This window comes from Helicoverpa zea, chromosome 27 (genome assembly GCF_022581195.2).
Source record: "Helicoverpa zea isolate HzStark_Cry1AcR chromosome 27, ilHelZeax1.1, whole genome shotgun sequence".
Lineage (NCBI taxonomy): Eukaryota > Metazoa > Arthropoda > Insecta > Lepidoptera > Noctuidae > Helicoverpa > Helicoverpa zea.
The window spans coordinates 1,993,802-2,007,923 of record NC_061478.1 but is presented as its reverse complement, the minus strand read 5'-3'; the positions used below and the strand labels follow the sequence as shown (position 1 = coordinate 2,007,923).

The 14,122-nt window shown below is 43.8% G+C and overlaps 1 protein-coding gene and 1 long non-coding RNA gene across 3 annotated transcripts; both read left to right on the top strand.

Annotated features, from left to right (window-relative positions):
* Positions 1-1,420: 1,420 nt before the first annotated feature.
* LOC124643320 lies at positions 1,421-2,750 on the top strand. Its single transcript, XR_006985910.1, has 2 exons — positions 1,421-1,559; positions 2,514-2,750. It is a non-coding gene; the product is annotated as an uncharacterized LOC124643320 (long non-coding RNA).
* A 422-nt stretch (positions 2,751-3,172) lies between these two features.
* On the top strand, positions 3,173-12,388 carry LOC124643319 (actin-like protein 6B). 2 transcript variants are annotated; one of them, XM_047182257.1, is made up of 8 exons: positions 3,183-3,503; positions 4,249-4,400; positions 4,910-5,136; positions 6,054-6,171; positions 7,448-7,579; positions 8,562-8,712; positions 10,780-10,980; positions 11,772-12,388. In XM_047182257.1, exons 1-8 carry the CDS (start codon positions 3,302-3,304, stop codon positions 11,873-11,875), a joined length of 1,287 nt encoding a protein of 428 aa, XP_047038213.1. In that variant the 5' UTR covers positions 3,183-3,301; the 3' UTR covers positions 11,876-12,388. The 2 variants fall into 2 exon arrangements, with proteins under 2 accessions (XP_047038212.1, XP_047038213.1); XM_047182256.1 differs by lacking the exons at positions 10,780-10,980; positions 11,772-12,388 and adding an exon at positions 9,820-10,693 and having other exon boundaries at positions 3,173-3,503.
* The last annotated feature ends 1,734 nt before the right edge of the window (positions 12,389-14,122 follow it).

Genomic DNA, 14,122 nt, shown 5'->3' with positions numbered 1-14,122 from the left:
TTGTCTGCAAATGATTTACGATTGCAAAATTGTACAGTAAACTACCGTACTTATAGACCAAAATTACCAAAATAGCAGACCAATCGCACGCCAATCAAATGTCAATCGAATACGATTGGTCTTTTATTAGTAGCAGAATGCCCGATATGGTTAAAACTGCTATTACGATCATATTGCGATTCGATTTCTATACGATTTTGACATTATTAACTCAGGAGAATCGGGCCCCTTACCTTAACTAGCAAATAAATATTTTGAGTGTTGTTTTTGAGTTTTTTGAGGGTCCCTTCCCTGTAGGTACCTATAATATACAGGTAGCTTACCTCCATGCCGACCGTAAAAATCATAGTCATCATTCATTCCTCTGTATCCATATTGAGGATCACCAGCCACGACGGACACCACACAAAACAAGACGAATATCTTCATAACTATGACGTCACGGGGCGCCTTATTTGTTTTTATAACCGCGAAAATTCGTATGTAATGTAAGTATACGGATGTTTGTTGCTCATCCACGGAAAAATATTTGATATATTTCGATATAACTGGGCAGCCGGATCTCCGGATGCAGGAAATAGTTTCACCGGGACACGGGTGAAACCGCGGGCGTAGTTACCTAGTTCTTCTAAATACTTTTGTAAGGAGTATCGTGTTCAAAGAAGAGAGAAGTACTGTTGACAATGATGAGCTTACTGCGTTATATACTGATAAATGTGATTAAAAATAATATCTATTGTTCCATTTTATATTAATAAATGATGCTATTCATGATTGTTTAAATTGTTAATTATGTAGCTGATGGCAATTATGATGTGTGAAGTTATTTTTGGTATGAGTATCGTGGGCGGACCCAGCCCTTAAAATAGAAAAATTGATTTAAATAGGTTGTGGGCACATGTTTCCAATTGGTTTAAAAATCACATTTATTAAATTCCGGTAGGCTCATGAAAAAATACTTACTACTTATAGGTAGTGTAGACTTAAGTTAGTGAACATAGGGAGAGTAGATAACGATGTAGGTAGGTTGTTAAGAGGCTGGCAGCATTGCAACGTTGGATGGCAATTCCTAATTTTTTACCAAAATAAAAACCAGCCCTTGGGTCACTTGGACTGTCAGCAAGTCCCTTCGCCAGATCTTTATACAGGAGATGAGCACTGAAACTAAAAGTTGCAAAGATCACTATTATGCAACACAATAAAATGAACAATAGTATTATAAATAAAATAGACAATATCCAGGAAAACGTCTACAATACAGCTTTAAATTATATAATAATTTAACAAAAAAACAATGATTACATTTATAAATATCAAAATTAATCATCAATAAGACTAAACATTGCAGAATTATTTTCAGTCACATTTTTCACTACATATTTAAAGATGCGCAAAGGCAGCTTTGACAACAATATAATCCGTCCACTGTAGTGCACACAGTGACGTCATAAACATGAGCATATTATTTATTTTGTGTGCGGTGTGCATGGTGGCGGCCGTACCTGAGCATGGACATAGAGAAAGGAGAGAGATAGAACGTAGACAGTATAAGTTTGGAGGTAAGTTTTCTTAATGTTTTCTTCTTTTTATTGGGTCTAAAATATCAGTAAACAGTAAAAAGTAGGCTCAGTAAACGGGCAGTGGGATTGTTTGCACGAATTACCGTGGCACTGGTACATAAAGTGCTCAAGAAGGAACATGGTGGGTTTTAGTCAGTAGGAGTCTGATGGCTGATTTACATTGAGTCAATAACTGACGTCAGTCCACTGACAAGTCAGTGCTGACGGTCAGACGGACTGACTTCAAATCAATTTACACGATGGCAGTGCCGGGTCAGCACTGACTTGTCAGTGGACTGACGTCAGTTACTGACTCAATGTAAATCAGCCATGACACTTCCTGACGCTGCACACGCAACGAGAGGGGTCATTTGATGATTTCTCATCATAAAAAAATCCGTTTGACTTCCTTTGATATGTAATTGTAATTGTATAAACGACTGCTACTGAGTAGCATTCGGGGACGCCAGCTTTACGTGCCCTGCCACGTGCGGGGGTTTAGGGGTTTGTGGCCAACTTCCAAACTCCGGGCTACTTTGTGAAAGTTTATAAATCCCACAAAGGGATTCGACCCGTCCCGGGAATTTAAGCCGAGTCCCTGTATACATCAGTCGTGATACGCGACCACACATTGCGTTGGGTACCTACTAGATCAGGGATGGCGAACCTTCATTGACTAACGTGCCAAATTAAATAAAAAACACAATGATAATTATTGAGGCGTGAAAAGGTAAAAGTTTATGAAGAAGTGACTTGTTTTTTACTCGCACATTATGGATTTTTTACATATGTAATTTTACATATGTAAAATAATGGCGTGCCCGAATAATTTAGCTTCGTGCCACCACGGGCACGCGTGCCATTGGTTCGCCATCCCTGTACTAGATTATCTAGTTCCTTAAAAAACTACTAGGTACGTGAGTAACGAAAATAATCTTTATTCTTTTGTTTCAGGACCCATGGCTCCTCCGCCGCCTCCTCCTATGATTAATTACAGGAGGCTGCAAACCTATTACCGGGCTGGCGACACCCGGCGACCTCCGCGCCCAAAACGGCGACCAAATCGGCGACCAATGCGCCGGCGACCAACCGTGCCTGAACCGTTTATGTTTTATATCCCTACGCGTTACTAATTTAAGCTTATAATCTGGAGATGTGCTATTTTTATTAATAAATCTAGATACTCCATGAGTGTACCTATGTCATTCCTTGTAGGTACCTGGATGAAAAGTTACCTTCTTCTAAGAATGGGCCCGGTCTATCTAACATTGATAGAGATCAGTCTAATCATACATGAGCACACGCAAAGTTGTTCAAAGAAATACACTCTTCTGCTTTATATGTATAACGAAATATTGAATTGACCTCGAAAATATTAATTTAATTGAAGAACTTGTTAAGGAATAATTCCTTAAAAATGTGTTTAGTTTCACGCAAAATTTCAAAACAACGTTCCAGCTCAAAACTTACAGAAATTGCTGGTATTGTCTCATATTCATGGCACGGATAAACTCCTCACAATCTTTGAGATTGTATAGAGTTGTCTCTGTCTCACGCAACAGTTATAAGCTAAACATTCTACAAACGTCTGACAAGAACAGCACTCACCAAGTCACCACAGATAACGCAAAATAATCAGTTTTCATTGGTGATCAACAGAAGCCGCGTCGCGCCGAAACTGTGTAAAATCTATAAATACCTACTATTAGAACAATAATTACGTTTAAGATTAAAACTTTAAAATGAGTGGTCCTAACGGGATGTTGTACGGTGGCGATGAGATAGGCGCTCTTGTGTTCGACCCGGGGCACCATTCTCTAAGAGTTGGTTATGCCCAAGAAGATACTCCCAAGGCTGATATTCCAGCCGTAGTTGGCGTTGGACCAGCTACACACGTTCCTGAACCAGAAGAGAAGGTTCCAGACGGAAATGTCACGCAAACCGGTAGGTTTTACCACCAAAATTCTTCATATTTCGATCCCATCTTTCATTGTTAAAGTTAGCCCACAATTCTCTTGAATCTAGCTTAAAAAAGCTCAAATGTCGTATTAACCAGGCTCATAACAAGATATTTGGTGATTATTAAGCGTAAGATACTTATTCCAAATGTGTTTGAATTGTTGTTTGTTGACAAAGCTTCAAAATATCAACACAAAGCAAAAGTCATAGTTGCATCAAGACATTAAAATCCAATAGACTGTTTTGTGCTTTATATTGCTTTCCAACTTCTCATACACGTATAAAAAGTAGACTTCCTTGATAAATGAGCAAACATTGAAAGAATTTTGCAAATCAAACCAGTAGTTCCGGAAATTAGGGCATTTAGGGCTGATTGTTCAATCATCAGTTAACCTCTATCTGAGGAATAAATATGGCGGTTTGACATATCTTCTATACAAAAGCTGTCAAAACTTCAAACTTATTCGTCAGATAAAAGTTATCTGGTGATTGAAAAATCAGCCCTTAGTCAAACAAACAATAAAATTAATTTGTATCAGTCATGCACAAATATTATTTTTTCTTTACATTATGATAAGCTATAAGACTGCAATGAAATGGTTTGGCTCCGTTTCACCCATGTTTCACTACGTAGTTGGTGCACTATTAAGCCGATCTGCAAATTCAGAGCTACAACTACAACTATACGAAGTTTTTTAATTAAATGTATCATATACTACTTTCACTGCAGGATCCAAAGCGGGTAGCGAACTCCGTCACTACATAGACGTGACAGAGCTACACGTGCCCCGAGCGGGCATGGAGGTCCACACTTACATGAAAGACGGACAGGTCGACAACTGGGACTTGTTTGAGAAGATGCTTGATTATTGTTATGCTAAGGTAAGTTATGTGGGAAATATCTGTAAAATAGCTGTTATGTTATACTTACAAACTTTTTTTTTCATTAATCTGCAGTCAGTTTCAGTTATTTCTATAGGCAGATAATATATCTTGAGTAAATTTTAACCAAACCTAATTATATCAAATCCTATCATATACTAGTTAGAATTACTTCAATCCATTCCTTAATATAACTACATGAATTATTTTTAGGTTTTCATAATTTACTTCCGTCATGTAAAGCAGAGTTACACTAAGTCTGTAAAAAGAGTTATATTTCAAGTCCATGTTTATTCTATTTACCATGAAAAAAAAAACACTTTTGCATTTGTACACTTTTTATTTGTGTAAATCGACAAATAAAGCCAGTACATAATACAATGTTCAATTTATCATGATTAGATTTGAAACCCATTGTACGAAATGCATACTAATAACTTTCTTTCTTTTCTTTTTACTGGTCATACCTACCCAAAATCCAGCTAAACATAACCAACTTCCTTCCACAGGTAATCCGTTCCCCATCAGAACACCATCCAGCGCTCTTCACCGAAGCCGTCTGGACAACTCGACCAGCTAGAGAGAAGTTAGCAGAACTACTCTTTGAAAAATACCAGGCGCCTGCCTTCTTCTTAGTGAAGAGTGCCGTGTTGGCAGCTTTTGCTAATGGCAAGTCAACAGCCTTGGTGGTGGATGCTGGAGCCAGTCAGACTTCTGCTGTTCCTGTTATTGACGGGTCAGTTTTATATTATATTTAATCAGGTTAATTCTTAAGCTTGTGGCACATTATAGCAGCACCGTAACAGCACGGCTGCAGCACGGCGTCGCCTCGAATTAAGACTACGGCTAGCTGCCAGCGCGCCAACCACGCGCTGTCCGCTCGACGTCGGCGCGCCGTCCGCTCGCCGTCGACGCGCCGGCCGCGAGGTGTAAGCTTGCTGTCACCGCAAACTCAATATTATTTTAAGACGATTATGATTGATGTTATGATTGAACACGACGTAATGACGTTGTTTCGCTGCAGGCTCGGAGTCGGCGCGCAATTAGCACGCCGTCGGCGCGCTGTACGCATGAGGACCGCTCGCTTGCAGCACGCGGGCGGCGAGTCGAGTTGTGTTGAAGCGGCCAGCACGCTAACTGCTCGCCGTTGGCTTTTTCATATTGACATTACGAAATATATTATAAAATACACGATTTAATGCTCTAAATTGACTGACAACTTAAATGCTGGTGTGGAGCCGCGCTGTTGCGGTGCCGCTATACTGTGCCATAACCTTAAGTCGTGTAATAGTCAATTTATATAGTAAATAACTAGCTTTAGCATTTTCACCTGCAATTTAATATGAGAGAACTATCTTACAAATTCTGTCTGCAGTTTTACCTGCATTCCGAGGGAACTACTTCGCGCAGTGGGTTATCTAACATTTTAATTATTTAAATTTGAAATTGGACCAGTAGTTTTGAGTGAAACAGTGTATTTTGTTTAGAACGCTTTCACGCTAAAACAATCGAGATGAAATTTAGTTTGGGAATAGTTCTCATACCCTAGAGCTGGAGACAGGCTCCTTTTTACTCATGTGTGAGAAGGAGTTCCCTCGAGAACTGAGGACAACTGACAGTAAACTAATAACAATATGTATTGTTTGTTCATAGCTACGCCCTTGTGAATGCCGCTGTCCGCTCCCCAGTGGGCGGAGACCACCTCGCAGCTCAAGCTAAACATATGCTGACTAACATGCACATACAGATGCTGCCTATATACAGCATACAGGTATGTCACCGATCTTAATGGCGGCTCGCACGATGTTCCTAGCACTCATTTAGGTCAATATTTAAACAAAATCCACTTATTTTTCGTTATTCCGTGTTTTCGGCAGAAGTTTCTAATGTATTTTTTTATTTATTGTCCATCACTGTCTTAGTAACGAACAATTGGTACTTAAAGTTTTCATCAAAATAAATATGTAAGCCATATCCGAAGTTTCTGCTGTACACCGTTGAGGAGTTCCCTCGACCCTTAACCACTTAATCATCACTTATTCCAGAGAAACAGAGATGAAAAGTCTTAGTAACCCATACCAATTTGTAAAGTTCTTAACAAAACAAATAATTAAGCCAAAGCAAGAGGTACCTGCTATTAACCGTTGAGGAGTTCCATCGACCCTCAACCACTTCATCATCAGTCATTCTAGAGTAAAGATATGACAAGCCTTAGTAACCAACAGGAATTTGTTAAGTCCTCATCAAAACAAATAGCTAAGCCAATATCCGAAGTACCTGCTGTACACCATTAAGGAGTTCCCTCTACCCTCAACCTCATCATCACTTATTCCAGAGTAAAGAGATAACAAGTCTTAGTAACCAACAGCAATTTGTAAAGTTCTCATCAAAACAAATAGCCAACCCAATACCCGACGTATCTGCTGGACACCATTGAGGAGTTCCCTGCACCTTATCATCACTTATTCTATATTGAAGACATGACAAGTCTTAGTAACTACCAGCAATTTTTAAAGTTCTCATAGAAAAAATGGATAAGTCAATACTCAAAGTATCTGCTAAACTCCATTGAGGAGTTCCCTCCGCCCTCCACCTTATCATCACCTATTTCAGAGTGAAGAGATGACAAGTCTTAGTTACCAACAGGAATTTGTAAAGTTCTCATCAAAATAAATAACTAAGCCAATACCCGAAGTATCTGCTATGAACCGTTCAGGAGTTCCCTCGACCCTCAACCACTTCATCGTCACTCATTCCAGAGTAAAGAGATGACAAGTCTTAGTAACAAACAGCAATTTGTAAAGTTCTCATCATTAAAAATATCTAAGTCCAAACACGAAGTACCTGCTATTAACCGTTGAGGAGTTCCCTCGACCCTCAACCACTTCATCATCACTTGTTCTAGAGAAAAGAGGTGACAAGTCTTATTTATCAAGAACCATTTGTAAAGTTCTCAACAAAACCATTACCTAAGCCAATATCCGAAATATCTGCTGTACACCGTTGAGGAATTCCCTCGACCCTCAACCACTTCATCATTGTTTCAGAGTAAGGAGGTGATAAGAGAACGTGAACGAGGCCGCTACACCCTGAAGACTTTGCCCGCAGGATTGACGCACTCCTGGCAACAATATATGCTGAAGAGGCAGTATGAAGACTTCTGTCATTGTGTGGCACAGGTATGCTTATAAAATTATTGACGAACAGTTTTTTACTTGCTTAGGGTCAATTCCCACTGAAAGAGCAGCGGCCGGCAGCGGCCGTAAGAGCACGGACAATGTAAGAGCGCAGCGCGGCGCGGCCCAGCGCGGCGCCGCGCGGCCCGCCGCGCTCGCGCTCAATCACTTGCATTTACGGCCGCTGCCGGCCGCTGCCGGCCGCTGCTCTTTCAGTGGGGATTGACCCTTAGGCTTGCTAGGTTGACCTGTTTGTAAGAATGTAGTGGAATTTAAGGTCACAACTTTAACCATCTTCCGAGGATAGGATCGTAGCGTCATGAAAATTGGCAGCTGTGAGTAGCTCTGAAGACAATACAATAATTTGGTACTGCCAAACTGATGATGGAGCCAGAAGATAGGAACTAGAACTTCAGTATTGTTCATCATCTATACTAATATTATAAAGAGGAAAACTTTGTTTGTTTGGTTGTAATGGATAAACTCAAATACTACTGGACCGATTTTAAATATTCTTTCACCATTAGAAAGCTATATTATCTGCGAGTAACATAGGCTATATTTTATCCCGGTGCGGGCAGTAGCTCCCATGGGACGCGGGTGAAACCGTGGGAAAACGGTTAGTAATTATATAGCTGTTTGACTAGCGCTTGATAAACTGTTAATTATTTATTTTGGGTTTAATAATGAATACATTCATTTATGTCTTAACTCCCTTATCCCGATATTCCACCAAAATTTTGAACGGCTTATACCTAGTACGCTTTATTTCTTCATTTGAAGCAGTACATTGTCGATCGGTCATAATAAGCCTAGGAAACATTGACCACATATTCATATTTCCATATAAAGTCTATATAAATAAGGGAAGAAAGCAAATATTCAACATCCTATTTTACTTAATCTTAAAACATGATTTCATAAGTGAAAAAGTAACTGCTGTCTTTCGGCCCTCGTATTATACATTTACCATATTTCGGTACAGGTATCAGAAAGCCAGTACGACGAGCGGACAGCAGCATCAGTGCCCTTCAGCCACTACGAGTTCCCCGGCGGCTACCACCAGGACTTCGGTCCCGAGAGGTTCAAGCTCACCGAGTGCCTATTCGAGCAGTCTCTCGGAGCCCCGCAGTTAGGTAAGTAGAGTAATATACAGTATGTCGTACCTAATCACATTAAATACTATCACATAATAATATACTTTATGATATTCTATGGCGAATTGTAAAAAAAAAATACGTATCCATTCAGTGGTTTGGCCACAGTAGTCATTTATCGTTTTCATAATTTACAACATCATGATAACGTTAGGAGTATCGAAAGTTTTGACCAGTTGACAGCTGTCAGTTTTCATGGGAGAATTTCCGTTGTTTGTAATTTGTCATAGAATGTCATAAAGTATATGTGATAGGATTTAATGTGATTAGGTACGACACACCCGATATAAACGACCATGCAGTTGAATTATATTATGTGCTCTCTTATTTCCCTATGTTAAGTCTTCAGATTGACACAAAATTTGCTAGTCGTACACAAAAGCAGCTCAGTTGGGTTGCTGTTTGTTTATTGTTAGTTGACAGTTTTTTAACAGTTGGACATATTTTAGTTCTTATTGTACTTTCTTGGACCGTGGGATTGGCTTTGACAATCTTTCCAGGTTTTTTAAAAATCATTTTCGTGGTATGTGTTGTTGTCGCAGTATCGTTGTAAGTGTGTTGTAGTCGCAGCCTTGTTGTGTGTGTGTTGTCGTCGCAGCGTCGTTGTGTTTTGTTGTCTACGCGTCGCTGTATGTGTGTTGTTGTCGCAGCCTCGTATGTGTGTTGTTGCCGCAGCCTCGTTGTGTGTGTGTTGTTGTCGCAGCCTCGTTGTGTGTTGTTGTCTACGCGTCGCTGTATGTGTGTTGTTGTCGCAGCCTCGTATGTGTGTTGTTGCCGCAGCCTCGTTGTGTGTGTGTTGTTATCGCAGCCTCGTTGTGTGTGTGTTGTTGTCGCAGCCTCGTTTTGTGTGTGTTGTTGTCGCAGCCTCGTTGTGTGTGTTGTTGTCGCAGCCTCGTTGTGTGTGTGTTGTTGTCGCAGCCTCGTTGTATGTGTGTTGTTGTCTACGCGTCGCTGTATGTGTGTGGTTCTCGCAGCCTCGTTGTATGTGTGTTGTTCTCGCAGCCTCGCTGTATGTGTGTTGTTCTCGCAGCCTCGTTGTATGTGTGTTGTTGTCGCCGCGTCGCTGTATGTGTGTTGTTGTCGCAGTATGCGCGGCGGCGTCAGCGTGCGACGCGGACGCGCGGCCGGCGCTGTGGGGCGCGGTGGTGGCGTGCGGCGGCCTGAGCGCGGCGCCGGGCTGGCTGCTCGCGCCTCGCTGTATGTGTGTTGTTGTCGCCGCGTCGCTGTATGTGTGTTGTTGTCGCAGTATGCGCGGCGGCGTCAGCGTGCGACGCGGACGCGCGGCCGGCGCTGTGGGGCGCGGTGGTGGCGTGCGGCGGCCTGAGCGCGGCGCCGGGCTGGCTGCTCGCGCCTCGCTGTATGTGTGTTGTTGTCGCCGCGTCGCTGTATGTGTGTTGTTGTCGCAGTATGCGCGGCGGCGTCAGCGTGCGACGCGGACGCGCGGCCGGCGCTGTGGGGCGCGGTGGTGGCGTGCGGCGGCCTGAGCGCGGCGCCGGGCTGGCTGCTCGCGCCTCGCTGTATGTGTGTTGTTGTCGCCGCGTCGCTGTATGTGTGTTGTTGTCGCAGTATGCGCGGCGGCGTCAGCGTGCGACGCGGACGCGCGGCCGGCGCTGTGGGGCGCGGTGGTGGCGTGCGGCGGCCTGAGCGCGGCGCCGGGCTGGCTGCTCGCGCCTCGCTGTATGTGTGTTGTTGTCGCCGCGTCGCTGTATGTGTGTTGTTGTCGCAGTATGCGCGGCGGCGTCAGCGTGCGACGCGGACGCGCGGCCGGCGCTGTGGGGCGCGGTGGTGGCGTGCGGCGGCCTGAGCGCGGCGCCGGGCTGGCTGCTCGCGCCTCGCTGTATGTGTGTTGTTGTCGCCGCGTCGCTGTATGTGTGTTGTTGTCGCAGTATGCGCGGCGGCGTCAGCGTGCGACGCGGACGCGCGGCCGGCGCTGTGGGGCGCGGTGGTGGCGTGCGGCGGCCTGAGCGCGGCGCCGGGCTGGCTGCTCGCGCCTCGCTGTATGTGTGTTGTTGTCGCCGCGTCGCTGTATGTGTGTTGTTGTCGCAGTATGCGCGGCGGCGTCAGCGTGCGACGCGGACGCGCGGCCGGCGCTGTGGGGCGCGGTGGTGGCGTGCGGCGGCCTGAGCGCGGCGCCGGGCTGGTTGGAGCGTCTCGCTAAGGAGTTGGCGGCGAGGGCTCCCTCCTCGCATCGCCTCAAGACTCATGCTGCTCCTAATGCTACGGAGCGGCGGTTCGCGCCATGGATCGGTATGAAGTTTTATTTATTTATTTGTATCAGACACCTAAAGCCCATTTGTCATTTAATCAATGTATCTCTATCTAATGCTCACGAAATGTTACGTCATGTTACGCTTCCAAAATGTCCTCTCCAACTTATACGACATCATCATCTCCTGAGCTTTTTCCCAAGTATGCTAGAGTCGCCTCCTAGTCTAATTAGATGAAGCTGAGTACCAGTGCGCCACATGGAACGAGTGCCTATCTGACCTCCCTAACACAGTTACCTGGGGTGCCCTGATATGTCTGGTTGTGACAACTGTCAAAGATGTTCAAGCCTGAACCCACTAGTTTACAGTGCCATCCGAAACACGGAAGAACTGATTATGACCTAACCTTATGATCAATCGATCCACGCAACTTTTACTGAGCCACGAGTTCGACCAGGAAACAACTAGTTCATACCTAATTTTCCCGTGCATCGGAGAGCACGTTAATGTCGGTGCTGCGCCTGATCTCTCTCCGGTGGTGTCGGATTGCCGTCCCATCGCGCTATGAGAGTGAAGGAATACAGAGTGCACCAGTGACTGCCCTATAATATGTCCTGCGCAGCTGGCTGATCTCCTTATTTGAGAACAGTCGACGTGGCCGAAATCGGCCTTGGACGTCATCATTATCACCCGAGTCTTTTCCCAACTATGTTGGGGTCAGCTTCTTGTCTAACCAGATGCAGCTGAGAACGACTGCCTATCTGACCTCCTCAACCCAGTTACCCTTGGACGTCATTAATTCAATCAATAATATACACTTAATATTCGCAGGTGGATCAATCTTAGCCTCAATAGGTTCGTTCCAGCAGATGTGGATCTCCTCGCAGGAGTACGACGAAGGCGGCAAGGGACAGCTCGAGAGGAAGTGTCCTTAATACATACAAATATTGTACATTATACAGACAGACATGCTATTTTATATATGTAGAATCATCGGCACGAATCTTGAGCGCTGACCTTCACCTGCGCAGAAGTGATTTATTAGCAAAGAACCAATCCCGAGTGACGGCTATGACGCGATGCACTGCGGGCCAATCACCGCTTTAGCCCGCCCCCGCGCCTCACTTCAGGCCACCAAAGGGACCAAATAAATCACTTCTGCGCAGGTGAAGGTCAGAGCTCAAGATTCGTGCCGATGATTATATAAGTTGTTGACGATAGCGGTACGCCATTGGAGTAGGCACCTACTTGACTAAAAGTAAACAATCCTGATTGTAGTTTTTACATAGATTTTTACCAGTATTTTGTTTTGAAATAAAATCTACAGTATGCCTTCTCGAATGGAGTATTTTGTATGAAGATAATTTGAGAATATAAAAGATTGATTAATCAATAAAATGAAATACTAACATATTTGTGATTACATACAGACTTATACAGATTCTAAACACGGTGTTCTTTGTATAGATAAAATCGAATTGCACAATATCTTTTGCGGTACGTTTACATCCAAGAAAGGCCCAATTTTTAATATATATTGGTTATATTCGTCTTCTTCCTCCTGCCCTGTTCCCAATTTTATTTGGGTTTGGCGCAATATGTCTTCCTCTTCCATTTTCTCCTGTCGCTCGTCATATTGACACTCACTCCCTTCCTATTCTTCTTTCAGGCAATCCATCCATGTTCGTTATATTCTGTTCGATTTAATTTAGGCATCCTGTATAAGAGTAATTATAACGAACGAAGCTATTTAATAAACATATCTTGTTATCTTTCTTTATATGGCGCTATCGTTAACCAAATTATACAAAGTGTATACAGAGATTTTTAACGTTAAAGATATAATTTTACTAAATTAAATGACCTACATGAAACAGCTTATATTAGACAGATTGATATTGGTTTGAGAAGGAACCCGAACGTCTCGTTAGTTCTAGTAACTGATCACGCCTACCGTACGTTACTTGACCTACAAGAAGGCGCCTGACCTACCTTCCTTATGGCATCTCCGCTATTGTTCCTTCCTCCGTGGGCTTTTTTTTAACGCTGTGGGTTAGCAGCGGTGAGGGAGTGTCAGACTCTTACTGACTAAAAACCGTCGTGTTCCGTCGTAGGCCTTTTATGTACCAGGGCCGCGGTATCTCTTTCGCACAACCCCATCCCCGGCAGGCCTTGGCCCTACTGGGCCCCGGCGGGGTTTGCCGACATCTCTTTGAGGAGCCCGCTTTTGTGAGATAATAAAACATATGTATAAGTAAAAATTGTATCTTTTTCGTTAAAATTATCTCACAGCTGTCTTAGGCTCAATTCACACCAAAAGCGCGGCGAAGGGCAGCGAAGCGCAGCGAAGCGCAGCGACCCGCTCGGTAGAGAAAGCGCGTGGATTCCCGCGACTGCTCGAGAATTCGCTGGAATGCTCGAGAAGTCGCGGGACTGCGCGCGCCTTTTCGAGCCCGCCCGCGATGAATTCACGGGCCGCTCTTCTAGCGCAGTTGACTTTCAACAAAACAAGAGGAAACTTGTGTTTAAGCAGTAATATGGGTGTTTTGGATTTAATCATTATTGCACATATAATTGAAGAGGAAGAAGCCGAAGAGATAATGAGAAAAAAGAAAAGATTAAAAAGAAAAAACCCACTCGCTCGCGCGCTCGCAACAGACGCGCGCGGGGAGCGGGCGCGAGGGGCGGGCATTGCCAGCGGCCGCTCGCTACTGCTAGAGCATTCTCGGGAGTTCTCGCGCAGTCGCACGACTCCGTTCATGGAATTCGCGGGAAGTCCCGCGGCGCCGCGGGCATCCGCGCGACTCGTTCGAGTTTCTCATGCGAAAATATACATTATAGTAATGGGAATAAAGTAAAAATTCAAATGACACTCAAACCGCGTTTCGCTTCGCTGCCCTTCGCCGCGCTTTTGGTGTGAATTGAGCCTTACGGTGAGTTCCACCATTTAACTATAACGATAACCGAACCATTTTCAGTTGTCAAATCGCCGATGTGACCAATGGGCGGCAAGTATACGGCTGGTTATGGTTTGGTTATTGTTATAGTTAAATGGTGCAACTTATTCTTAGTTGTAAGGTGTAGAAATAAAATAATTATATGTATCGTCGTGTGAATGATTGTATTATAATTTTAATGGATTTTTTAATGACTGAGAATAAATAGATTTAAAGTATTGAGTT